The sequence below is a fragment of the Colius striatus genome, chromosome 1, assembly GCF_028858725.1.
Source record: "Colius striatus isolate bColStr4 chromosome 1, bColStr4.1.hap1, whole genome shotgun sequence".
NCBI classification, from domain to species: domain Eukaryota; kingdom Metazoa; phylum Chordata; class Aves; order Coliiformes; family Coliidae; genus Colius; species Colius striatus.
The window spans coordinates 149,618,413-149,643,216 of record NC_084759.1 but is presented as its reverse complement, the minus strand read 5'-3'; the positions used below and the strand labels follow the sequence as shown (position 1 = coordinate 149,643,216).

The window sequence follows — 24,804 nt, the reverse complement described above, 5'->3', positions numbered from 1 at the left end:
GAACTGTGCCTTGAACAGATACCATATTATATGAGTAGCAATGAAATTAAGAGATGAGTCATCTTTGAGTTCAGTCAAGGTCAGACTTCATGAGGAAAGCTATACATATATTCAAGCCTTTGCAGAATCCAGATCACAGCATCACAGAATCTCAAGGGTTGGAAGGGACCTCAAAAGGTCATCTAGTCCAACCCCCCTGTCAGAGCAGGATCTCCTAGAGTAGGTCACACAGGAACTCATCCAGGTTGGTTTTGAATGTCCCCAGAGAAGGAGACTCCACAAACCATCTGGGTAGCCTGTTCCAGTGCTCCATCACCGTCACAGTGAAGAAATTCTTCCTTGTATTTCTTTGGAACCTCTTATGTTCCAGCTTATACCCATTGCCCCTTGTCCTATCATTGGTCGTCACTGAGAAGAGCCTGGCTCCATCCTCGTGACACCCATCCTTTACATATTTGTAAACATTAATGAGGTCACCTCTCAGTGTCTTTTCCAAGCTGAGGAGCCCCAGTTCCCTCAGTCTTTCATCATGAGGGAGATGCTCCACTCCATCATCTTTGTGGCCCTGTGCTGAACTCTCTCGAGCAGCTCCCTATCCTTCTTGAACTGAGGGGCCCAGAACCGGACAAAATATTCCAGATGAGATGTCACAAGGGCAGAGTAGTGGTTATACGCTTCCTCTGAACTACGCAACTACGAACCTAACGCCACAGTCTTACATAAACACCATGAATAGAGTCTCTGAGCATCAGTAAAACATTAAAATAATCTGGAAACAATACATATATACATTGTTCATTGAAAATAGCTCAATACAAAACTGCAGCCTTTAAAAGGACGCCTCCACAGATAAATAATCTGTAAATTAATCAAGAAACCGATCTCTGTGACAAGACAGAAAGTGTTCCATAAATGCATGGAACTGGTGGGGAAAAGAAAAAAAGCAAAACAAACACAGAAGGTGAGGACAGATATTCTGGGAAATAGCAAAAGCTAGAAGAGGGGAATGTAAAATTAGAACAGAGGTGAAGTATTCATGCCGTGAAATGAGTGAATAACACTAACCTTTAGAAATGCTGGAAGAAGTCTCCATTTTTCCTGAAAACAAAAACAGTTTGAAATATCTTTCTAAAGAGTGACTAAACATCTAAGATGTTTTTGTTTGGCTTTTATTATTACTTTTAAACAGTAACATTACTTTAAAACAGATCCATTTAGAAAAAAAAAGATTATCTAAAGTCAAATTAGAGGAGGAAAAACAAAACTGAGAGATGACTTGGATCATCTTGTTAAGCCATAGGTGCTATGTAATATTTTCTCAAGGTGCAATGGGACATTGTAGTTTCTAAAAGTAACTTATGTAAGAATATATATTTCTTCGAAAATTCCCCACTACCTTATTTAAGAGCAACTAACTTTTTTTTTGTCCTGTTAACATTGTAAATTATATTCCTTAATAAACTTCTTTGCTGATCAAGTGAGGGAGCCCTGGCACAGGCTGCCCAGGGAGGGTGTGGAGTCTCCTTCTCTGGAGGTTTTCAAAACCCGCTTGGATACGTTCCTGAGTGACCTGATCTAGGCGGACCTCCTTTGGCAGAGGGCTGGACTAGATCTCTAAAGGTCCTTTCCAACCCCTACCATTCTATGATTCTGTGTGATTTGGTGAAGACTTGCTACAACGTTCACAGAACTATGGAATCCCAGAATGGTCGGGGTTGGAAGGAACCTATAGAGATCATCAGTCCAACTCCCCCACTAAAGCAGGTTCGCCTCGATCGAGTCACACAGGAAGGTGTCCAGGCGGGTTTGGAAACCTCCCAAGAAGGAGACTCCACACCCTCCCTGGGCAGCCTGTGCCAAGGCTTTCTCACCTGAACAGCAAAGAAGTTTCCCCTCATGTTCAAGTGGAATTTCCTGTGTTCTACCCTGTGCCTGTTACCCCTTATCCTGTCACTCAGTACTACAAGAAAAAAAAAAAGACCCCATCCTCTCAATACTCGCTCTTTAGGTATTTATAAGCATTGATAAGGTCCTTCTCCTCAGTCTTCTCTTACCAAGGCTAAGCAGCCCCTTTTAAAAAAAAAGTAATTATTATTATAAATATGTAATTAATATTATAATAATACATACTGTGCAATGCAATACATTACAAAATGCAAGAATCACAGTCCTGGGAACGGGGCTTGCAGACATAAATCTCTGTAAAACCTACCAGTTTTACAACTCATAACTACTACAAATATTTAGCAAAACTACCTAAACAAAGTACTAACAAGCCTATGTACGTCGAGGATCCTACAAACTTTTATCCATTTCTATCCTTCCATGATCGCTGGGACCATTACCTTCCCTGCCCCACCATGGGAGCCCACTCCAGATCTGAGATGAGAAATACAGGTGGAGGATAAAGGTGAAGAGGACCAGACAGCACAGGAGGCTGCATCTCTTAGCTCCAGAAGGGAGTATGCTGTAATATTCACAGAGCATCAGCACCTCCTAGTTTGAGTTTACCATTCAGCATTTAGAAGCACACGACAACGCTGTGCTAGTGGCATGACACCGTCCTTCACGCCATGAGGCTCCTGGGCTCTATTTCTGACGGGTTCCTTCTACACAAAATGCCCAGCCCTGGCAGAGACACCTGAAACACGCACATCTCCCTCGTCGCACGCCACGCAGCTCAACAAACTTTAAAAGAGCTGCAGCTGAAGGTAGAAACCTCCTGTTTGCAGGACATGGGCCAGGAAAACACTAGGAAGAGAATCATCCCCTCTGGAAAAGGGAAAAGACACCCACCCACCCCCGGCCACCGCCGCGCACGCGCTGTAGCACACTCCCCCGCGCCCACCTGCGCGGGCAGCCGGGGAACTGTACGCGCGGTGGTCTCCCGCCTCACCGCATCGCAGCCCTCCTTGCGCCTCGCCCCCAGCGACCCCCATCCCAGGCCGCCGCTCACCTCCACCGTATTTACAGGAGCCGCCGCTTGCTCCGGAGTCAGGGCCCCCAGCTCGGTAGCCAGCGCCTCCATCACCAGCCCGGCACTGAACCCGCAGCGGAGGCAGACAGTGAGTGACCCGCGGTGTAGCAACAAAACGCGTCCGCCCGTCGCACGCGGCGCGGCGCCCGAGGGTTCCAGGCGCACGGAGCCCAGGCGAGGGTGAGTGCAGGCACAGGCGCACGGCAGCGGGGCAGAGGTTGGGGGCTTTGCTGGAGGTGGTCAGATCTCTCCCTGACCGTGTCCTTGCTCCTTATAAGGGACTTCAGTACCTTTCAGCGTTTGGGACTTTCCCCCCCGAATCCTTGTAGTGGTTTTGCCGGGGCCATTTTTTTTGGTAGTGAGGGGGCTACAGGGGTGGATTCTTTAAACAAAGAGTTGTCAGAAGCTTTCCGTGTAGCTCACACGGTTAGGGCCAGTCAGTTCTAAACTGGACCCTGAACCTGACCTAGGCCTGGCCAGTTAGTGACTGCAGTAACGCCTCTGTGAATAACGTACTTGAGAAGGGGAAGAAGTTGTTGCACAGTCGCTAAACTGCAGCAGCAACACGGAGGGAGAATTTGAAAACATCTCTGCAGACACCAAGGCCAGTGGAGAAGGAGGGGGAAGAGGGCGCATAGGCACTGAAAAGGCTCCCCTGTGACCTGTGGTGAGGACCATGGTGAAGCAGGTTGTCCCCCTGCAGCCCATGGAGGCCATTAGGAAGCAGAGACCCACTCGCAGCCCGTGGAGGAGCCCACACCAGATCAGTGGGTGCCTGAAGGAGGCTGTGACTCCGTAAGAAGTTCATCCTAGAGCAAGTTCCTGGCAGGACCTGGGAGTTCGTGAGGGAGGTGCCCATGCTGGAGCAGGTTTGCTGTCAGGACTTGTGGTCCTGTGAGGGACCCAGGCTGGAGCAGTCTGTCCCTGAAGGACTCTTCTCCTGGTGGATGACCCACACTGGGGCAGGGTGTGAGGAGCTGCCGCTGTGGGAGGGATCCCACACTGTAGCAGTGGAAAGTGTGAGGAGGCCTCACCCTTAGAAGAAGCAACATCAGTGTCCATCTGTAACGAACTGACCGCAACCCCCATCCCCTGCACCGCTCGAATGGGGGAAGGGGAGCTCTGGGAAAAGGAGGAGTTGGGAGAGGTGTTTTTAAGATAGTTTTATTTCTCATCTCCCTGCTCTTATTGTTTCTTTAATAAATCACACCTATTCTCCCTAAGTTGAATCTGTTTTGCCCGTAACGCTAATTGCTGAGCAATCTCTCTGTCCTTAACTCACAAGCTGTTTGTTATATTTCTATCTCTTGTCCAGTTTGGGAGGGGAAATGATTTTATTACTTAATGGACACGAGGCTAAACCACCACAATCCTTGAGCTGGTGACCAGCCCTGCTGCAAAGACCCAAAGTACCATGAGACGTCAGAGTAGCAGTGTTTCAGACCACTGTCACTCAGTTTCCAGCACAGTCGGCCTGGAGAGTTTGTTTGGTACATGACAGTCCTACAACATCCTACATAGCCTTCCGTCTACACACACACAAAGGAGCTATTGCAGTTGCATTACCCTGCAACCTGATCCATTAGCAATGGTTAGTATGTAATTGGAAATCATGAGTGTTTACAATAAATTAATAAGAGGGAGTTATAGGGTTATGAGTTTCTTCTTGCCTTTCTAAACCAAACACCTATTAGACTTGGTTAAGTTCTTTTTCCCATTTAAAAAATGATTATTTTATCATTCTTTATGACTTTATTATCGCTTACAGGAAACCTAAGCTGTATCACACAGCACAAACTTTCAGCAAAGAGTTTACTTCCAAAATGTTTGTTCCCTCTGCATAACAAAAGCAGCATCTTTTTCTGATTTTACAGATTTGAAAATTCAGTACCCTGTGCTTTTCATTTGCTTTTTATTGTAAATGGTTCTCAGAGGGATGAAAAAAAAAGGATTACAAAAGATCAAAATCCAGACATGACTTAAGTGGCAGTCACTTTAGAAACACTAGATGTTCAAGAAACATCATGTTTTCAGCATATTCTCAGCACATTTGACTCAGGCACATACAGTACAGCTAGCACTTCAAGACTGACTGAATTGTGCCGACTCATTCTGCACAATGCTCTAAAAGGAGAGCAATAAGGAGCCATGAGGCACCTTTAATTAAAAATCATAGAAGAAACAAAGAATACCCATCAGGTATATGTTGTTTAATTCTCCTGCAGCCAAAAATCTTTTTAACAGTGACAGATAGGCAAAGTGTTCCCCAGCTTATCTACACATTGTCGTGAAAAAAAAAAAAAAACCCTGCTCAGTTGTGGCCACCTTTCTTTGATGCTGCTTTTGTTGCAGGCAAAAAGATGACAAGGAACTACACACTCTTCCGCTTTTGTTGCCACTTACCACTCTGTAGATCTGCTATAGCCCTCCTCCCCAAAATGCTGCAGTCTAGAGACTCTTCTGTGTAATCGTTCCCAAGAGCGGAGCTATGATCAAGTATTACAAATTACCTTTGCAGTGGGTTGATGGCAAGCACCCATCAAAGTTGCTCTATCATTCCCCCTTCTCAGCTGGACAGAATAGAGAAAATGTAATGAAAGGCCCACAGGTCAAGGTAAGGGCAGGGAAATCACTCAGCAATTACAACTGTGGGCAAAACAGACTCAGCTTAGGGAAAATCAGTTCATTTATTGCCAGTCAAATCAGAGTTAATGGGTAATGAGAAATAAACCCAAATCTTAAAACACCTCCCCACACCCCCAACAGCACAGGGGGGCAGAGAATGGGGGTTATGATCAGTTAGTCAGACATTGTTTCTGCTGCCCCTTACTCCGGGAGAGAACTCCTCACACTCTTCCCCTGCTCCAGGATGGAGTCCCTCCCATGGGACACAATCCTCCATGAACTTCTCCAACTTGAGTCTTTCTCATGGGCTGCAGTTCTTCACTAATTGCTCCAGCACAGGTCCTCTGTGGGGTCACAAGGCCTCCTAGCAAACCTGCTCCAGTGTGGGTTCCTCTCTCCATGGGTCCACAGGTCCTGCCAGCAGCTGCTCCAGCACAGAATCAGTCTCCCTCATGGGGTCCTCCTTGGGCTGCAGGTGGATCTCTGCCCCCCTGTGGCCTCCATGGCTGCAGGGACAGGGCCTGCCACACCTTGGGCTGCACAGGAACCTCTGCTCCAGTATTGGAAGCACCTCCTTTTCCTCCTTCTTCACTGACTTTGGTGGCTGCAGAGTTGCTTTTACACATTCTCACTCCTCTCTCCAGCTGCAGTTTGTAGTGCACAGAGGAGTTATTTCCCACTTCATAAATGTTATCCCAGAGACACTAGCATTGCTGCTGATGAGCTGGGCCTTGGCCAGCAGCAGCTCAGTCTTGGAATGGGGTGGTGGTGGCTGTATTGGACATAGGAGAAGCTTCAGCTTCTCTCATCAGCCACCCCTGTGGCCAACCCCACTCCCCACCAAAACCTGGCCCTGCAAACCCAGTACCACTTTCTTCCAATGAGTCAGATTTAGGCAAGAGGTTGTTTTGACTATTAATTGTGTGGCTAGATTGAAGTCACTATTCTACACTGCAGCTGTTAAGATACATAAAAAGAAGAGTCACAGCATATTATTAGTGCAGCCCTTTATCTTCATCACTTAACAATCCATTACATTTTTAAAAGTTTGCATGAATGACTTTTCACCAGCAGGGTATCACAAACAAAATTTAATGCATACAAAACCTCAAATATTTGCATTTCAACAAAGAAGGCTGCTACAAAATGGCATCTTGTTTCACAAGGACATCTTCAGAGGAGAGACAAGTGCCTTGCAGCCAGGGTAGCGTAACCAGCATGCAACACATGACATGTAAGCAGATCCAATGTTGAAGTTTGAAATATTAAATAAAGATACATTAAGCAATCACTTGAAACATAGGCCATGCTATAAAATGCCCTGTGCAAGTCACCTTAATTACCAACAAACCCTCCACTGAATCCTCCTTTGTTGAGTATTTACTGGTAAAAACTAAGATGATGCTTTCCTCAGTACATTAAATATCTATAAGTTGATATTTTTACAATAGAATGCATATAATGTATTATGATTAAAAAATTCATAATCATGTTATCAGTCATCTTCATAAAATCCTCTTTTGGTTGAAGCTCAAAATAGTGATTTGCTACATCTTTAGAAATAACTAAACTAATATTTAGTTCCCCCTCATAGCTTTTGAATTCCATTCTTCTCTTGATCATCTTGAATTGCAGACCAAAGTTGCATATTCCTCTAAGCAAGCCTGTTTCACCTAGTGGCACAATTACTATATCCTAAGAGTTCCTTTGTCTCAGGTTTTTCAGGCTTTAGGAAACAGTTCCCTTTAACATATGTACTCATCTTTATTTGGTGCAATATTTTAACAAGGGACAGAGCAGAAGTACACTAGAGAAATTTCTTTTCTAAAAAAGCATTTTGAAGAAAGTTTTTCTTATCATGTACATGGGACCAAAGTCCTTGGACACTGAGGAGCAACTGAATAGAAGTCATTTCCCTTCCTAAAAAAGAATACACAATTCTGTAAAAATGGACTACAAAACCACAGTGCTAATAATGCCCAGTTTTTTAGACCTTTGATAGACAGTAATGTACATACACAATTTGTGTGAAACATTAAGCTTTCACGGGCAATTTTTTGTCTCTTCATAAAAATAAACTGTAATATAAAATAGTAAAACCAAGCTATAGAACTTGTACCACATGGGAGTTATATATATATATATATATGTATATATGAGATTTTTAAAGGACTATTATATGGCAATATATTAAAAGAACATTTCAAGTAAATTGCAATTCAGTTTTATAGACAAGAACATGTCTATGTTAGGTATTCCAGCAGTATCAATTCCCAGTTATCTGAAATATGCAAAATAAACTTTTGAGTCTACATAGGCTTTAGTTCCACATTTCTCCATTCCAAGCCTATTTGTTTTCTGTATGCAAGACTCCTGATGCCTTAAATGGGAAGTAAGTATTGGGGCCTACTCCCAAGGAATTTGAAGGCAGTGCAGTATTTCTCACAGATCTAGTGAGAATGAATCTAATCACATTTTCAATAACTAATCATTTGGGTTCTTACTTTTAGACCCAAAAATGTTTCTAAAAGCTTACATCCTCATCCGATAGAATACAGAAGGGGACACTGCTCTGTGCTATTCTTTAAGGAAACTCTCAAGTGCTTTTAGGTCTTTCTGACCTTTATTCCTAACTGAAAAATACTTAATACCCATTAAGATCAAAGATCAGTACATACACATATTAGAGATTAAATTTAAGATCTGTACGACCTCCACTGGATAAACAAAATGCTTATGAACATTATATACACCAACTTAATCCACAAGCCCCCTGCCATGTTTCTTAGATGTTTATCTTAACTTTCAATTACAGTTGAAAAGTTCTGAATGATTCCTACTTTAAGTGGTGAATGCTGCTTCTGTAACTGCCATCATCCAAACAGTTTGTAATACTGGCGTTCCTTAATGTAACAGAGCCAGAGTTCTGATTGCAGTAATTGCCGGAGTACCAGAACTAGGCCTAATATGAACCTGGTTTTGGTTACAAAAGCAGTTAATGCTATCCGTTTTTTGCTTCAAAGTCTTTTCAGAAACGTAATTATTCTATTAGATGTTGCTCTACAAAAATACAACATAAGTATAGTATGTTTTCTCTACAATTGTTTTGCCATTTCATAATTGCATTGCTATATGTAAATATATTTAAGTTGAAAACAATATTATGTTTTAACGCTGGCAAAACAGCACATACTTTGCTAGCTCTTTCCCACTGCAAATAATAAGAAGTCCTTACTTGAAAACTAAAATTCAGTGGCTATTACAAGTGACACAATCCATTCAACAAATTTAGTCTATTAAAATATGTATGTCCTTGACATTAATTGCTTTCCAGTGAATTTCAGAAACTATCTGCATACACTTTACAACATCTCTCATGAATAGTCATTGGAATGGGCTGTTCATAGTGGGGAAGTCAGATCACTGTCCTGAAAAGTAAAAAAAGGGAAATAGAATAGGTCATTTTTTAATTGGTAGGTGTTTCTGTTTCTTCTTTCCTCATTGGTGCCTCAGGAAAAAGCAATTTTCTCAGTATGTTTGCATAGAATGGTCCATACACTTGTTTATTAAAGTTCACAATGCTTGCGTACTGCGATCCAACAAACTCCATCTCTGTCTGAATCACAGAAAGGCCTCCTGGCATAGTAGGCATACACTTCTGGAAATTCGGAAGAGCAAGCAAGCTCCTCATGAAGAGCTGGATTCGTTTGTCTGAAATGGAATATAAAGTATGCTCAGGACAAATGTACACCCAGGATGGAGGCATACTCACACTTAATAAGCGCCCTGCACCTCAGTACAGCAAAAGATCCAACAGTGAAGGGAACAACTTTTCCCTAAGCCATGTTACAGTGGGAAACAATACCAAAAGCTTCAAGTGGGCTCCTGGAAGGTGGACACAGCATAAATCTGCTGTAACAAGAGACGTTAGCTAATACAAAATAGACTCAAAGGAAGAAAAACAAAACAAAACACCACTGGATTTAAACCCAGACCTGACAGAAGAGAAGAACATTGATTTTTCTAAGTTCTTCTCCAGAATGCTAGAATGCCTAAGGCTTGTTTGGATAGACACTTTAAAAATTATTTTTAGCTGTGACTAACCACACTCTGCAGCATAGTAAAAACATCACCTACAGGTAAACAATATTTCCTTAGTATTAGGTGACCCAGCATTTTACTGCAGTAAGAAAGTGCTTTTTAAAAAAATAGACAGCTGATTAAACTTGCTGGGAGTCACAGACACATGCAATAAGACAGTTAAGTATTATCTTACTAACCAATCAAGGAAGTGACAGGATTATTCTCCTCAACAATATGAGCGATCTGACCCATTAAGTTGCTCTGCATTTCTTCATTAAGAGTGGGAAGACCTCTTTCAGTTAGACACCTGTTCACTTTGCTGCAAACCTGGACACCAATAGCATTCAGAGCCTCCTTCAAATCAAAAGTTCTGGAAGAAAGAAGGAGAAAAGCATTAACTTGTACAGTTTCTGTAGCATAGATTGTAGGGTGACCTCACTTGTTCCCTTATCCTTTTTATTTTCAATGTGCTCTCTGCAATGACAGAATTTAGAAAAGATAATTTATCATCATTTATGTACCTCTACTAATACCATACAAATCTGTATGTGGGAGATAAAATAAGGACTTAATCATGATTCAGACTGGAAAAAAACATTTAAAGTGTGCAATAGCAGTGACACCAGTTCACTTTGCCCTTATGCATAGGTGTTTTCCTGAGCCACATGCACAGAAAGAGGGGAGAACTACTTTGAGACACGTTGAGATCATAGATTTGCTTGCAGTGCAAGCAGCAGCAGAAATAGGCAGCAAAAGAGCTTAAACTACCACAAGTCTGAAGTGACTGGGCAGACAATTTAATGAATGCGTTGCCACAGTCTCTCCAGTATTAGAAGTGTATGAATGAACTTTAGTACTAGCCTCCACTTCTGTAGGTTAACGTGAAGATTAAGTGTTCATTAAGGTTACGACTTTGAAAACATATGCATAACATACAGTAGACGTAATATAGATTATTAAAATCTGATATATTATTATTAGCAAGCATTGGCTAGGACATTTGAATTGTTTCCAAGGGTTTTTAGATCCACCTGGTGTTTCCTCTTAAACAATAAATATGAAAAGTCATTAAAAACAGGCCTTACTTCTTACTCATGCCTTCAAGAAGGGGAACAGAGATCCTTTTCAGATGCTCAGCAAAATCAGGCCCATCTACAATCGCTGCTCCCACCATATTGTTTGTTATGAGAGAAATACAAGCTATGATTTTCAATTGATTGAGCTTTTCTCTCAACTCTTGAAGACGAACTTCATCTGTTATTAGAGTCTAGAATTGAAACAATACATACTAATTTAGGAATACAGAAGGAGAGAGGCAGAGAAAAGGATACATATAGCAGACAGTCATGAAACAATAATACTTTTAACCACAAATATGCAAAGTCACAATAGGCAGCAGCTGAAATATCTTGAATATGTAGTATTGCACACAGTGGTATTATTCATGAGCACCAGAAATAAGCCTGTGGTGGGAAGAAAGGTAATGCCTTTAGTGCAGACAAGTGATGCATAACCTGCTACAAGTGAAAAGCCAGCTGATCATACTCAGTATGAAAGTAATCCTCACAACAAGACGTAGCTGGAGTGACTTATTTTAGGTTAGTAAGAGCTCATCCTAACCAAATCCCTCCAGTGAGAAGCACAGGGACATTATCATTCAACTGTTTGGTAGTAATTTCATAGCTTGAGAAACTAGATCTACCAGAGGACATCTGTCTGTAGCTCTTACTCAAAATTCTTCGAAGGATGGTACAAATAAGGTGATTCCCCTTCTTGTCCACTGGCCAAAAGTAATCAGGAGTTGGAGGAGAAAAGAATTTAACACTGATTCTTGAACTAGCCATTTATATGTACTGAAAACATGTGAATATCTACTTTAGAGAGCTTCAAGTTTTTACTGATTCTGTTCTAAAGTAAGAGTGATCCCACCAGTCCCTGCTGCTGTTAGGAAAACAGGATGCTGTACTCAGTTCTGTCAAAGATACTAAAAAGGAAGTGCTGCCAGTACAAGGCCCAGTCTCTGACCATGGCTAAGACTGCTCTTCAGGTGGAGCTGGTGAGCTAGAACTGGATAGAGAGAAAACAACCTTTACTTTGTTCTTTTCTAGTTGTTGACTTGCCCTTCTCAGATTTCAGAAACTAAACCAGCGTACACTCTCCAAATGCCAAATTTACTATTCAGAAATCAAAGAAGTGCAAGAGAATACTTTACTTATCGTCATCAACAGCAAGATTATTACACCACACAAATGCTTTTGCATAGATAGAAATCCAAAGACACCTAAATAACACTTCTTACCTCTGGAATTGTTTTGCGATAATCCCATTGTAACAGTTTCAAGTAGCCATTGTTTAGCACCAGTGTAGGACTAATAATTGGTTTAGAACTACTATCAGCACCAGGGGATGATGAAGATTCATCGGAAACAGATGACAATTCATCTTCTATAGACTCCTTTATCCATTCTGTTGTGAGATCCAGGGCACCTAAGCATTGCAAATCAGCACAGATTTATTGCATCTTTTCATAAAGCATTAGCTTGAGAAAAAGTGTTGTACACATCAACAACAGTATTGAATTTCTGAGGACTTCAACACAGTGGACAGCTAAGTCTTCACACACAAATTCTTTCCCCTCACTTTTTTCCACTGATCACCTTCTATTGGTCACCTTAATATTCTAGCTAGCTCATACAAACTCAACAGTCTCGAAGTCCCCCTTCTCAAAGCATTGTCTTCCTTTTTTCAGGGAGGCCACTAAACATTTGGGTCACGCAACTGGAAAGGAGAGGTGACTGGATTGACAGCAAATTAAGTGCTTTAAAGCAGTTTTTTCAGACCACACATATAAAACACTTCAGGCTGTACCAATGGCACAGGGTTCCCATTTTAGAAGCCCTTGCTCCAAATGTTAGTAAACTTACTTTTCGTTCCTGGAAAACATTTTTTTCCTGAACACTGTTAGCCATATTACACAAAACCTGCAATAGCTGATCAAGTTAACTTTGCATCACCTAAGAAGTTTCCCTCAGAGCCTACCTTTTCTTTATTATAAAAAAAAAAAAAAAGGATCCTGTCCTTTCCAATTTGCAGGCACACTAACTGGTTTTACATGTTTACTTCAGACTAACAGCAAGAGTTACTGTGTACAAAAGAGATAAAGTCTCATCTTTCAGTATGTAGGGCTTCTGCCTCCAGACAGTAAAAGCCTTTGATTGCTTGTTTTTCAGATACCAACCAATTTAGCAAATACAAATATGTCTCAAAGCACCCCAGACTAGAAATAAACATACTTCAGAACAAGTTAAGCAATTGCCCATTGGTAGCTTGCTTCTCTATTTTTTGCATTACATCCAGACAACAAATGGGAATTTTCCTCCAAATTCACTGCAATTGGTAGATTTTATAGCATTATTTTAGTCTTCTTTATAAAGAAAGGTTTAAATTAAATATAGCATGGCACTTACTTGGTGTTTCTTCAAGAATTTCCTGGAATTTTGTTCTTTCATAGTCCACCAAATTACGCTGAAGGTACGGCCTCAGGTTTTGAATTGTGTAATTTGCCATATCTACTTTCATCAGGTCCAAAACACGGAATATTTGCCTGAAAAAGAGGAATTTAAAATTTGACAGTTACAATAGTCTATTGACTTTACTCACCACATGTGAGATATGCCTACATTAGCCCTTCAATTTCCATTCTGGAAGAAGTACAGTCCTTCATTTGTATTTCTGTGTAACAGGCATTTTATTTATCTTCCCAGGTACTTGAAGGAATATTGTACATAAAGTTTTATGTAAGTTAACACCAAAGTGTAAATTAACAGGACAAATATGTAGTATCACTATATACTACAACCCTGTAACAAAAAAGAGAATGGTTTTCAAGAACTATATCAATTGGTACATTTCCGTCTAAATGAACACATTTTAATTCTCTAGTGACTTGAATTGCACCAAGAGAAGCAATTCTTCTGACCCAATTGCTTTTGTCCCTGGATAAGATCCAAGTTGCAATAAAACAGCAGATCAACGGCTACCATTTGCTCTTAATTTTTTGGTGTATCTAAGGAGCAGTAAACTGGTTTGTGCCCTTTTATGCAAGTGTTTTACTCAAGTTAAAGTAAAAATATCTTCCCTAAAGATATTTTAAATACAAAGTTTGGCCTTGTAGAGGAAGCATGCAATAAACAGTTCAAGAAGGAACAGTAGAAATGTTCATCCTTACAAAATTTAAGCATCACAAGACTGAAAAGGCAGTCTCCAAAACACATAATGTGTTTACCAGAGTGCCTCTTTTGTTGCTTAGTGGCTTAGGTATTCAGTTCATCTAGGCATTCTACTCATTTCATTACAAAGAAAGATATACATAATATTCTCATCAGTGTCTCATAGCTCCTCCCCTTTAATGCTTCTCTGTAAACGATCTTACAGTTAAAGAATAGGTTTTATGTAAACAGATAGAAATTAAGACTTCTTCCTAAGACTCCACCTGCGTCTTCCACTGCCCAGTAATCTTTCGGAGAAGAGGTTTTTCCCTCTAAAACCCCACTCAAATACCAACCTCAGTAATTCTACAATATTGTCAGTTGCCTTTAACTGTTTTATATCGTTGTCTCTTATTGGAGCACACAGCTTTCCCATAGTGTTGATGATATAGTTAGCTAGCCCATGAATATCAACAGCATTATGTTCTGCCTGCTGTCTTATGAGATCTGTGTCTAGAACTTCACAAATTTGATTTTGGATCCTGTTTGCTCCAGGAGTCAGGAAGGAAAGGAGAATCTGAAGTAGGTGAGGAAAAAGAAAAAAAAAGGAAAAGCTTATCAATAAAAAACCCTCAAATCATTTAGTATAACACACTGAAGGAAGACTTTTAATACTATCAAGTGTATTTAGCTGACTGACTACAGTAAGACACATTAAGACTGAGCATTATCTAAGGTAACAGGAAAAGCAAGCTGTTAAAAGGTTCATAGTACAGTTCTGCAAAAATGTTCAAAGCCAGTAAAACAGAAAGTACATCAACAATGAGACTCTTAAAAACTGGGAGACTGCCCTGTAAAACAAACATTTACTAACTTAAGATTTTGAAAGACCTATTATTGTGCCACAAATTGAAGGTTTGTATGCTCCTTTGTGTGATGATCATAGCCAAGAAAGTCTACTTGGGCAGGTGCAGTCATGTTTATATGTTGCTGGGAAGAGGCTACTAGAGATGTGAAGCTTTGAGAAAACAGCTGACTTGCAACCAAGCATCATGCAATGAAAGTTGAGGGGACATAACAAGTGTGCATTTGTAGTCCAATTTATATTAACCATAAATAGATACCTATTTGCAGTTCTGACTAATCATTGTTTCATCTTAAAAGAAAGAACTTGAAGATGTTTGCTTGACTGAGTTAGCAGACCCTTCAAGTAAAGCAAGAGACTCTCAGACCTAAGCTGATAAAACAACACTGGGGGAAGAATGTTACCTCCTTAATTTCCTCAAAGAGCTTGATAGCATGTTCATATTCTGGAGGATCTTCATTCAGTTCTGATTCCAAATGATCCCAAAACGCCTTGTGTACAATTTGTTTCACCGTGCCTGCAAAGCTGTGAAATAAGTCCATTAGTTACAGAAAAGGCTCCCAACTCCTTGGCAAAAGTGTTTTAGATTAGCCTGACAACTTTTCAGGAAACGCACAGCACCTCACCAGCTACTGTGCCTTGCAACTCATATTTTTCTTTGGCCATGGATCATCTACTCCAAAAGCATTATCTAGACTGGCAAGTCTTTCCTAACACACCCATATTTCATAAAACTGTGCTGGCAATTCAGAGGTAGGTAAAGAGATATTACCTTTCCCTTTTCCTCATAGAATTTGTATTCATTGTCCTAACCTGGTATGCTGTGTAATAAGCTTCCTCAAAAACTCTTCTGTCATATAAACATATAAGTCAATTAAGAGACTTGTGCAATTAAAAATCTGCTTGTTTTTTGCCCAGATTTTCTCAAAGTAAAGACCAGGGTCCTTTTTAAGTTTGACAAGTCTGTAAGCAAGAACATTTTACCTACCTACATTAGGGAAGTTACTTCTCACTTCCTCTGGATCTCCAGCTATCTTTGCATCTCTTTCTGGCTAATATTAGAGCTATCTTCACAATGAGCTCCATCTTCTTATCACTATGGCATCAATAAGCTACTACATATAACTTCATAAAAGGCCACTATTTTATCTTTTCCATGGGACTTGGAACTGCACTGAACAGAGATACTCATCTTCACTACAGGCATTTATGGTTCATTAGCCCGTTGTCTTCCACATGACATTTAAGACTGAGCAATATGTTCCAAGACAGTTATCAGCTCAGCAGGACTGTGACACTTGTTCCAAGCAAAATAACTTGGAGAGTGACTCCTGTAGGTGCGAGATAAATATCTGTAGCCTTCCAAAATTATTTGGCTTGGGTTATTTTTGGTTGGTTGGGTTTGTTTTGATTTTTTTTTTTTTTTACTGCTCCATTCATTTTTCCTCTCCAATCTCAGTACTGCTTTTTGCAAAACGCAGGCTCTTACCTGTTCTGTGGTAAGTCTTCATGTTTTATACAAAAATTTGCATTTACAGCAATTTCATGAGCTAGAGTCAAGTCTGACAGATTTTTTGCAGCTGCCATCAGTTCATCAAATGTAATAATCTTGGGAGGGCTTGCTGTTGGAACAAACAAAACCAATTCAAGACAAATACCTATAAGCTGACAAGTACAACCGAAAATATTAACATTTAGAACTTTTACTGCTTGCTAATTGGACTCTAGTACTCTGGAAGAAACAACCTAGGATTACAAGTTTTTATATCTTCTTAAAACACTAACTCAGGAAACTCCCAGCTTATCAGCTGTGGGTGTGTATGGTTAATACCGCACAAGCCTCATAACATTTGGAAGAACAACTTCATGTTTCTGCCTCTTCGCCAAGACACCTTCTGCTCCTCTCCCCACCCCCCCTCTCCTTTAAAACAGCATCTTGTATTCCACAGATTTCCTATTGACTGTTGTGTAAAATCCATGAGACCAAAAGCACAGGCAATAACAGATACCAGATGTCCATTATAATCCTGAGCACATAATGTCTATATTGTGGTTTTGTTGCCTCTAGAGAAAGTTTTGAAGTTACTGACTTGAGAATCCCTCACTTATGTTCCATAGCAGGTGCATCCTAAGTTACATTCCCTCTTTACAAGTACTGACATTATAACAGAAACTAGAAAGGAAACAAGAGTAAATTGCCAAAGTTTCCAAATCCCCAAATTCTGTTATTTATTTTAGTATTTAGAATTAAGCCTAGGAAGATTGGTAATAAAGACAGACGAAGAGCAAGCTGCCAACTGCAGCTCCACTAACAAGCTTGTTTTAATGTAAAACTTCACTTACACAGACATTAAAAAACATGTATGGTCTGAGAATGCTTACAGACATGAACGTGAAGCTCATCTTAACCAAAGTTTTATTTATCATTACTCAAAATTCCTTCCTTGTGCAAATGTGCATTTTCTGATTGATCCTACTATTTATGAAAGAAAAAGAATGTGAATTTGAGATTAAATTTGTTTAACTTCAAGTGATATTATAAATCTGTAAGCTACAGATTTAATTTTTAAGTGTATGGAGCAAACAGAAGAAACCCACACTTTGCACAAATCTGTATCTGGTTGAGTGGGAAATTGCACCCAACATCAAGATTAACCCAAGGTTAGGATGTCCATGGTGGCACACTTTTCTTACACTTTCTGAAGTGAAGCAGTGCAGAGGGAGACCCTCACGAACACAGCTGCTGGTGGTGTTCCACACACAAGGAGATGCGCTGATTCATAGTAGAGAAAGCCATGCCTTTCTCTTAATACTCCTAAACAGAGATTCAGAATCCCAGGTTCTACCCACGACAGCAAAGAGAAATGAGATAAGTTAGCCTTATCTGTCTATGCACAACGCAGGTAAGGCTGAAATAGGCTTACACGCTGGGGAACTGGGTTTGCTTGAAGAATCACTGTTAAAGCTCTGCCTTGAATATTCAGAGTCGCTAGAAGAAGCTGTGCTTTCCGAGAGGCGCGAAGAATCTGAATCGCTGCTCTGGTCATCATTGAGAGGCATTCTGATATACTCTTGCACTACAGTAAACAAGGCCTGGAAAGACAAATGCATTTCCCATAAAACCAGCACTTAGCATTTTTTGGGTTTTTTTTCTCAAGAGTTAGATACTGATCATTATATTGTGATTGAAGATGAAGTAGTAAAAACAGGTCTTACAGAAAGGATCTGGCTTGACATGCAGAATCATAGTTATTGAAAAAAAACTACATCTGTTTTGCAGGAAAGTTTTGTTCCTTATGCTGTTTCATGCCTTAATAGTTATTATGTGAGAAACAGTCTGTAAACTGCTTACATTTTAAAAAGTTAAAATACTACCCACATTAACCCCTGAAGTTGCATGTTTTCAGAATATTGGAAGTTCGCAATGTCCATAAAGGCATCTCATGACATTACCATCCCCCACCTGACTTCACCAATAAGCGGTATTTAGCAATTAGCTTCCTTCCACAAATGGAGTGTACCGAGCGTAACAAGTCTGAAGCAAACAGACTGGGGGTGGATAGGCAAATAATTCAGAATACTACATTTCTGACAGGGTGCAGTTGAAAGTCTGGCCTGCTGCTTTAGGTAGGTCTTTGCTCAGAATCGGGTCCACAATGGCATAAACCCAAAAAATACACTTCCTAGGGGTGAAGGTGGATGGTTCTCTGTCTTAAGTCAACTGGCAACTGAGCCTCTAATATTACATTCAGCATACATGACAAGTAACGCTGAGAAGTGTCATGCTTCATAGTGCTTCTGTCTACATGAAGAAACTGCCTCCCAGGCAGATAATCTGCAACTGCAAGAGAATTCAGACAGCTGCAGAGTGTGATAGAGATAATTAATAGCTGTATGACAGGAAGTGAAAAATATGTTCATAATCATATTAAAATGAGAAACTAGAAGTCAGCCATAATTACTACCAAAGGAATTTGTCCCAGATACCAGAAGTAGCTGTCTATCTTTGATGACGGCCATGAAGCATTCTGCAGTGGACTTTATGAAGAGATACAGCCAACAATGTTTTTCACTAGCGGATTTAAGTAATACAACTTCATTTACAGTTAAATTGCATCAACTTCAGCAGGCAAGGAATGCTACACTTGGCAATTGCTGAACTTGGAAAAAGCCACTTTTGTCAGCAAAAGGATGATCTTCTTGTGTACTTACATGAATCAAAGTATTGTGGGGTCAAGAGCTAGACAAAAGGGAGTACTAACAAAGATTTATTTATGCTGGCACCTAGTCACAGCTTAGAGCATTTCATTTTTTGGATACCAGCTCATCCTGACAAGCTCTTTATAACTTGATGAGGCATTACACTGGTGAGTACTCGCCTGTTAATTGAGATGATTAACATTTGTTAATTGTATGTTTACTCTTCCTCCTCTCCCAAGAGGAAAGAGGATGCATTTGAGTGCCTTATTTATATGACGTTTTAGGCTGGGTTTTTGTGAAGAGAATTAGTTGCATCAACAAGAATACAGCTCAGAGTTTATTATCTATCTGGAAATGCCAGTAAGAGAGACTTTTGATCAGGATATAGAGGTCATAGGTACAAGACATAGAGCATTAGCTGGGATCCTTAACATCATAACCCTTATCAGAACAGCAGTTTTATAATTTCTAACAAATAGCTGAAAAAAAAGCAGACATTTAAATTATTGATTAAACAAGACAGAGTTGCAGAATAATCTAGACACACAAAAGGCTGAGATATTTTTTACTTGCAAATTGTGTTTGTTTAAGTTACAATTAGAAGGGAGTCACTAGTTAATGTCAAACAAAAGACTAAACCTATTTCTTCAATTAAGATCAGTGTTGCAGATCTCAAAGCTAGCACTGACTAGAAACTAGCTGTGACAGGTAACCTACCTGTAGGACATGCTCCAGGTTCTTGAGGTGGAACCGCTCACTTAAATACACTAACCCTACAGAGCCTGCAAAGCTTATATTTCCCTGCCACTGTTGTTCCTGGATCAGCAACAGAACACTGTAATCATGTATAAAACCGCTTTATTGATATATAAGTAACTAACCTCCAAAAGCTTAATGTTGCACGTGGTCCATCGAAAGTTTTGGCTAACTTTGTTAGCAGTGTACTGGCCCAAAAGGTCCTGTGAATCACTCGCCTAGTATGAGCACTTTGAGTCTCCTGCTTCAGTCTAGGTGTTAAGAACATGAAAGCAATTAAATGACCGTTAAAAATGGAAAATTCTCACACAATTTACACATTGTCATTTCAAGATTTTCCTTGTAACTGTCAGTATGATTAATTCTAATTAATATTCAGTTTTGCAAGGTGATCCTGACAGAAGTACTAAACCACCCATGAAGACAAATCACCACTGCCAGTTTCTACCCAGATCTTGATTCCCAAACAATCAAATCATTGAGGTAGAAATTAAAATTCTATGTACATTAAGTCTTTAAATACTAATCCCAACAAAGGATCTTTGGCAACAAATATTTGCCTTTCAAAGATGCCCATGACATATTTTGATGTACCAAGACAATACCTGTTCCTATAAGACATGCACACATACAGACAGCACAGCTGTCCGTAGAGTGCTTCAGAAGGTTTAAAGAGGAAGTTTCAACAATGCAACAGGAGATATGACACTGAAAAAAAATTTGCAATCTTTGCCACAGTAAATATATTTCCTAGTAGAATGTCTCAAATTAAATGGTAAGGAAGAATGGGTGTATTCTGCAGATTCAAAACATTATTGCTAAATTCAAAGTTTAAAATAGAAACAAGGCTGCAAACACATCAAAGTAAATATACATGAATACACTAGCAGAATCTGGATATTCCATCTACAGTTTTTAAATATGCTGCCCAACAGCTAAAAAGCTCTGGGAAAAAAGTACATTCATTGAGTATATCAAAGGGAAGTAGAGACCAAAAAAAAAAAAAGCATTTCTAATTAGTTAATAAACAACTGAGTTACTTAGTCTCTTCTTTATAGTATACACTGGAAGAGCTGCTTTTCCTTTGGCTTTTGCGAACAGCATAGAGCTGCTTATGAATTACTAAGGATCAAGTTCACATGTAACTTTAGATTAATATCATTTCCAAGAAAAAAAAATCAGACCTTTAGCTTTCCAAGATCTCTTTGTTAACTTCCCATCTTGAATAGACAATACCACCTTATTTATTGAGTTGCTCATTAGGTATGACATATTAGGCTATTGTTTTAAACACATAGCCTAATATCCTACCTATTCTATTAAAGGGTCAGCCTTCAGTTGCAACCTGCTTTACTCTTCTTGCATTAAAAACAACTGATGTTTCATTTTATATTAGGTTGGATACCTTTACAACGGGCTTCATTTTTCTTTTGATCAGTACTATTTTAGAGTTTATCCTTAAAAAAAACTACAAATGGAAGATCTAGCTAATAATATCTAAGTGTACAAAAGCAAATATTCCAGTTAACACATAAAGACTAAATTGTTACGGTTTCTGCTCCTATGTGGACAGCTTTTGATTATTCTTTTCAGTAAGAATGCAATGAATACAACACTGTAGATACCTAAAGACATCTTGCTCTTCTATTGTGACCATATCACCCAATCTAATCATTCACTTAGAACTGATCAAGATTGCAAGATCAGATTAGTTTTAGAGAACACTAATATGCTTTTTATTACTGAAAGCTTTCTTTAGAAGCTACTTCATGAAACACCTGAAGAGGAAAAAGAACAGAAGGGGGGGGGGGGGAGGACAGTTTGGAAGGGTTTTCTTTTTCCCTTCAGATACCATCTGCAAGAGAAGTTTTTCCACAACCCTGCTTTGTTCAAGTAAGTCTCTCCATCCATGCACACATTAAGTGCTTTGTCCAGTTTTACCACTATAAATATCTTAACTTTGCCTGTTCTGCTGGGCTTACATCCTTACTATCTCCAAGCTGGCACCGACCTGAATCTCATTCGGGCTCGAGTTTCTCTTTCACGGACTCCACCTTTGCCAGCACTCGCGGCACATCAGCAGAAAGGAGCCTTTGTTAAGAGTTAAGCAGTTTCCTCGTGCCTCGCTTCTGACAGCTGATAGCCGACAGCTATCAACCATCTCTTCTAGCTTTCTAGGTGCATAGCTCTTCCTCTTATACACAAGACTTCTCTTGATGAAGGCTTAAAAACCACCTAAATAAGGACAAGATGAGTCGCTGCCCTCCCAAGGCGTCTGCGGAGGACAGCCCGGGGAGGTTACCCTCACCTCAGACGTTTCGGCGAGGGTGCACAACCTGCAGAGAGGAGGCCGGGTAACACCTTGCCGCTCCGCCGGCTTCCCTCTGCGGGACTCGGGGGGAGCGGCACTGACGGCAACGGCTCCTCCTCTTCCTCCATCTGTTTCGCCGTCTGTCTCCTCCCCCGGCCCCATGTTTTTAACAGTTACCAGAGGCAGGAGTTTGGCACTCGCCGACCAAAACAAACAGTGTTTCCAAGGACAAGCCCGGGGGGAGGAAAGGAGGAGGAGAACAGAAGGGTGAACTCTCTCTCTGCTAGCCCCGGGGAAGGCGAGCCCGGCTGCCCGCCTCCAAGTGTCTCTCCCGGCCCCGGCTGACCCGGGGTGGGACCAGGGTGCCCTTGTTCTGCCCTGAAGCAGGGTTGCGGGGCGGAGGGGGAGAACCTGTGCCTGTTGGGACGAATCGTCCCGGCAGACAGCGGGCATTAAGGGTCGGAGACGGGCCGAGAGACACTGGGCAAGGGATGCGCTGCAAACCCAGAGCGGGGGCTGCGATACCCACCTGCTGCAGCGGGAGCTCCGCTGGGGCAGTAGACGGGAGAGGAGCGCCAGCCCACTACCTCCCAGCCACCTCACCACACTAGAAGGCAGCAGCCCCCGGACCAGCTCTGACCCGGACTCACCCCGCACCTCATCGCCTGTACGTGCCCCGATACTCAGGCACGGGCCGCGCGGTACCGCTGCCGGACGGCGCGGCCCTGCCCTTGCTGCCCCCGGTCACTCACCGCGGCCCGGCGGCAGGAGCTCGCCTTCCTGCGCGGCGTTCGCCGGGGCTTTAAACAGCCCCCCCCGGATTTATAGACCCAGCCCGGACTATTACTGTCTTCCTTGGGCGCGTCCATCTCTGACGGTGACGGGGGGGGGGAAGGGGAGGCACGTAACCTATTCCTGCCTGCCAACGGCGAGGTAGCCCGAGGGACTTAGATCAAACTGCAGCTATTCCCGAGAAGCAGTCCACGTCTCCCCATTGTGGCCGGGTCTGAGCACTAAGCGGGGAGAAATATGAGGAGACGAGAAGATTCGCTTTCGCGGACTCCCCCGCGTTGAATGGGCCGTTCCCGGTGTGGAGGGGGAGGGGGAAGGGCTGGGTGCTGTTTACGGAAGAACCGCGCCGCTCCGGCCTGGCCCCGCCCCGCCGCTCCGGCCTGGCCCCGCCCCGCCGCTCCGGCCTGGCCCCGCCCCGCGGAGGGGAAGGGGCCTGTCTCCGGGTTAGCCCCGCCCCGGGGCTGCCTGAGGGGAGCGGGCGGATCACGGGCTCTGCGCAGGGGCAGCTTTCGTCGGGGGAAGCGGCAGTCCCTCTGGATGTAACTTGCCGTGTATTCCCTGAGCCTGTTCTCCGGCGCAGTGAGGGTGTGCCAGGCGCCCCCTTTCCCCCGCCCTCCTGGCCCCCACTGCCACCCCGCGCCATCCTAGCCTCAGGGGAGCCACACAGGACTGCCTTGTGTTTAGTCACCTGCCCTGCTCATGGCTGTGGTGTTAGGAGGCCCGCGGAGCGCCCGCTGAGGAACACGGCATGAGGCACTATGGCACTATTATTATAAATGCTTTGCTTATTGACCTCATCCACTGGGCAGCTTCACACACCCGCAGGGCCAACTGTACCTGCCAGGGTCATCTCTTCCTGTCACGGGAGCTACGTGCCACCATTGCCTCACCTACCAGGAAGTATGGAGGGCAAAACAGTGGGAATCACCTCTGAGGCGGGAGCTAGCTAAATCAAGCCTTGCTCATCATGAATCATGGAGTCAGAGAATGGTAAGGGATGTTAGGGACCTCTGTCGATCCTCTAGTCCAGCCCCTCTGATAAACTAGGTTAACTGAGATCAGGTCGCACAAGAACAGGTCCAGGCAGGTTTGGGAAGGAAACAGAGATCCTCTTCTTGCACATAGTCTTTAGCAGTTGTGATGAACTATATGGCATAGATGTTCTCCTCACTGTAGGTCCTATTGACCTCTGTTATAAAAGCAAGAGTTCAAAGCGGGGTCTGGAGTTTGGCTACACAAGTGCCAAGTGCCTTACTCAGGCAGGAGCGCTTGTTCCCAGTGATGCAGAGCACCTGCCAGCCCTGCCGCTCAGAGCCCAGCCTTCAGAGACATTAAATGGGATTAAGTCCAACAACCTAATCCGATATCTTCCATAGAGAAGACAATGTTTTAAATAACCATGTTTGCACTACTTTGCACCAGTTTGTGCGTGTCACGTGGCTATGACAGTCTGAGAGAAGCTCAAAAAAGCTTTGGAGAGGACTGACTGTGATGGCATACAGATGGACTGCCTTGTACAGGACTGTTTTCACTCCCAAGAACACAATTTATTATTATTTCTTACATCCATTTTGGCTTAAATGTCATCTGAAAGGTGGGGGAAACCTGAGTTCTGGTCTTTGCTGTAATGGCTGCTAATGCGTTTTACTAATTAACCAGCTATGTCATCTTAAACTGTACAAGGAATACTTGCAGCAAACACCAGGGCCAATGACTCAGGGTCCATTTTGTGTACTGTCTGTGTTGACTGGCACTTGTGGAAACCTGTGGTACCCAGTGGCCTAGCTTGCATGGGGAGGGAAAAGGAGGCCCCAGCCCCACCAAGAAAACTAGGTTCTAAATATGAATTTAAGATGGAATTTAAATGAAAAGGTATGTCAGCGGTATCACCCTCCATCACAGAGTAAAACATTGAATTCCAGAAAGTAGTAGCTTTAAAACAACTACATTTTCAGCTATAGCAGTGCTCTTCTCCCACAACATACCA

General features: G+C 42.0%; 2 protein-coding genes across 10 annotated transcripts in view; both read right to left on the bottom strand.

Moving 5' to 3' along the window:
- POLR3B (RNA polymerase III subunit B) overlaps positions 1 to 3,052 on the bottom strand; it is an 82,063-nt gene extending 79,011 nt beyond the window's left edge. For all 3 annotated transcript variants that reach the window (XM_061988916.1, XM_061988917.1, XM_061988919.1), the window contains exons 1-2: positions 2,957 to 3,052; positions 1,066 to 1,098 (exon numbers count right to left, since the gene is read on the bottom strand). In XM_061988916.1, the coding sequence (XP_061844900.1) occupies positions 1,066 to 1,098; positions 2,957 to 3,028 (105 nt within the window). In that variant the 5' untranslated portion in view covers positions 3,029 to 3,052. The remainder of the gene's footprint in view (positions 1 to 1,065; positions 1,099 to 2,956) is intronic.
- A 3,540-nt stretch (positions 3,053 to 6,592) lies between these two features.
- On the bottom strand, positions 6,593 to 22,872 carry TCP11L2 (t-complex 11 like 2). Of its 7 annotated transcripts, XM_062011593.1 has the most exons (12): positions 22,023 to 22,533; positions 21,726 to 21,949; positions 19,840 to 19,965; positions 17,683 to 17,851; positions 16,248 to 16,380; positions 15,163 to 15,283; positions 14,250 to 14,470; positions 13,153 to 13,289; positions 11,985 to 12,172; positions 10,771 to 10,952; positions 9,883 to 10,055; positions 6,593 to 9,313 (listed from the first exon to the last, which is right to left on the bottom strand). In XM_062011593.1, the coding sequence occupies exons 4-12, from the start codon at positions 17,816 to 17,818 to the stop codon at positions 9,069 to 9,071; spliced, it is 1,536 nt and encodes a 511-aa protein (XP_061867577.1). In that variant the 5' UTR covers positions 17,819 to 17,851; positions 19,840 to 19,965; positions 21,726 to 21,949; positions 22,023 to 22,533; the 3' UTR covers positions 6,593 to 9,068. The 7 variants fall into 7 exon arrangements, with proteins under 7 accessions (XP_061867577.1, XP_061867558.1, XP_061867548.1 ...); XM_062011574.1 differs by lacking the exons at positions 21,726 to 21,949; positions 22,023 to 22,533 and adding an exon at positions 22,778 to 22,864; XM_062011564.1 differs by lacking the exons at positions 21,726 to 21,949; positions 22,023 to 22,533 and adding an exon at positions 22,676 to 22,843.
- Positions 22,873 to 24,804: the final 1,932 nt, after the last annotated feature.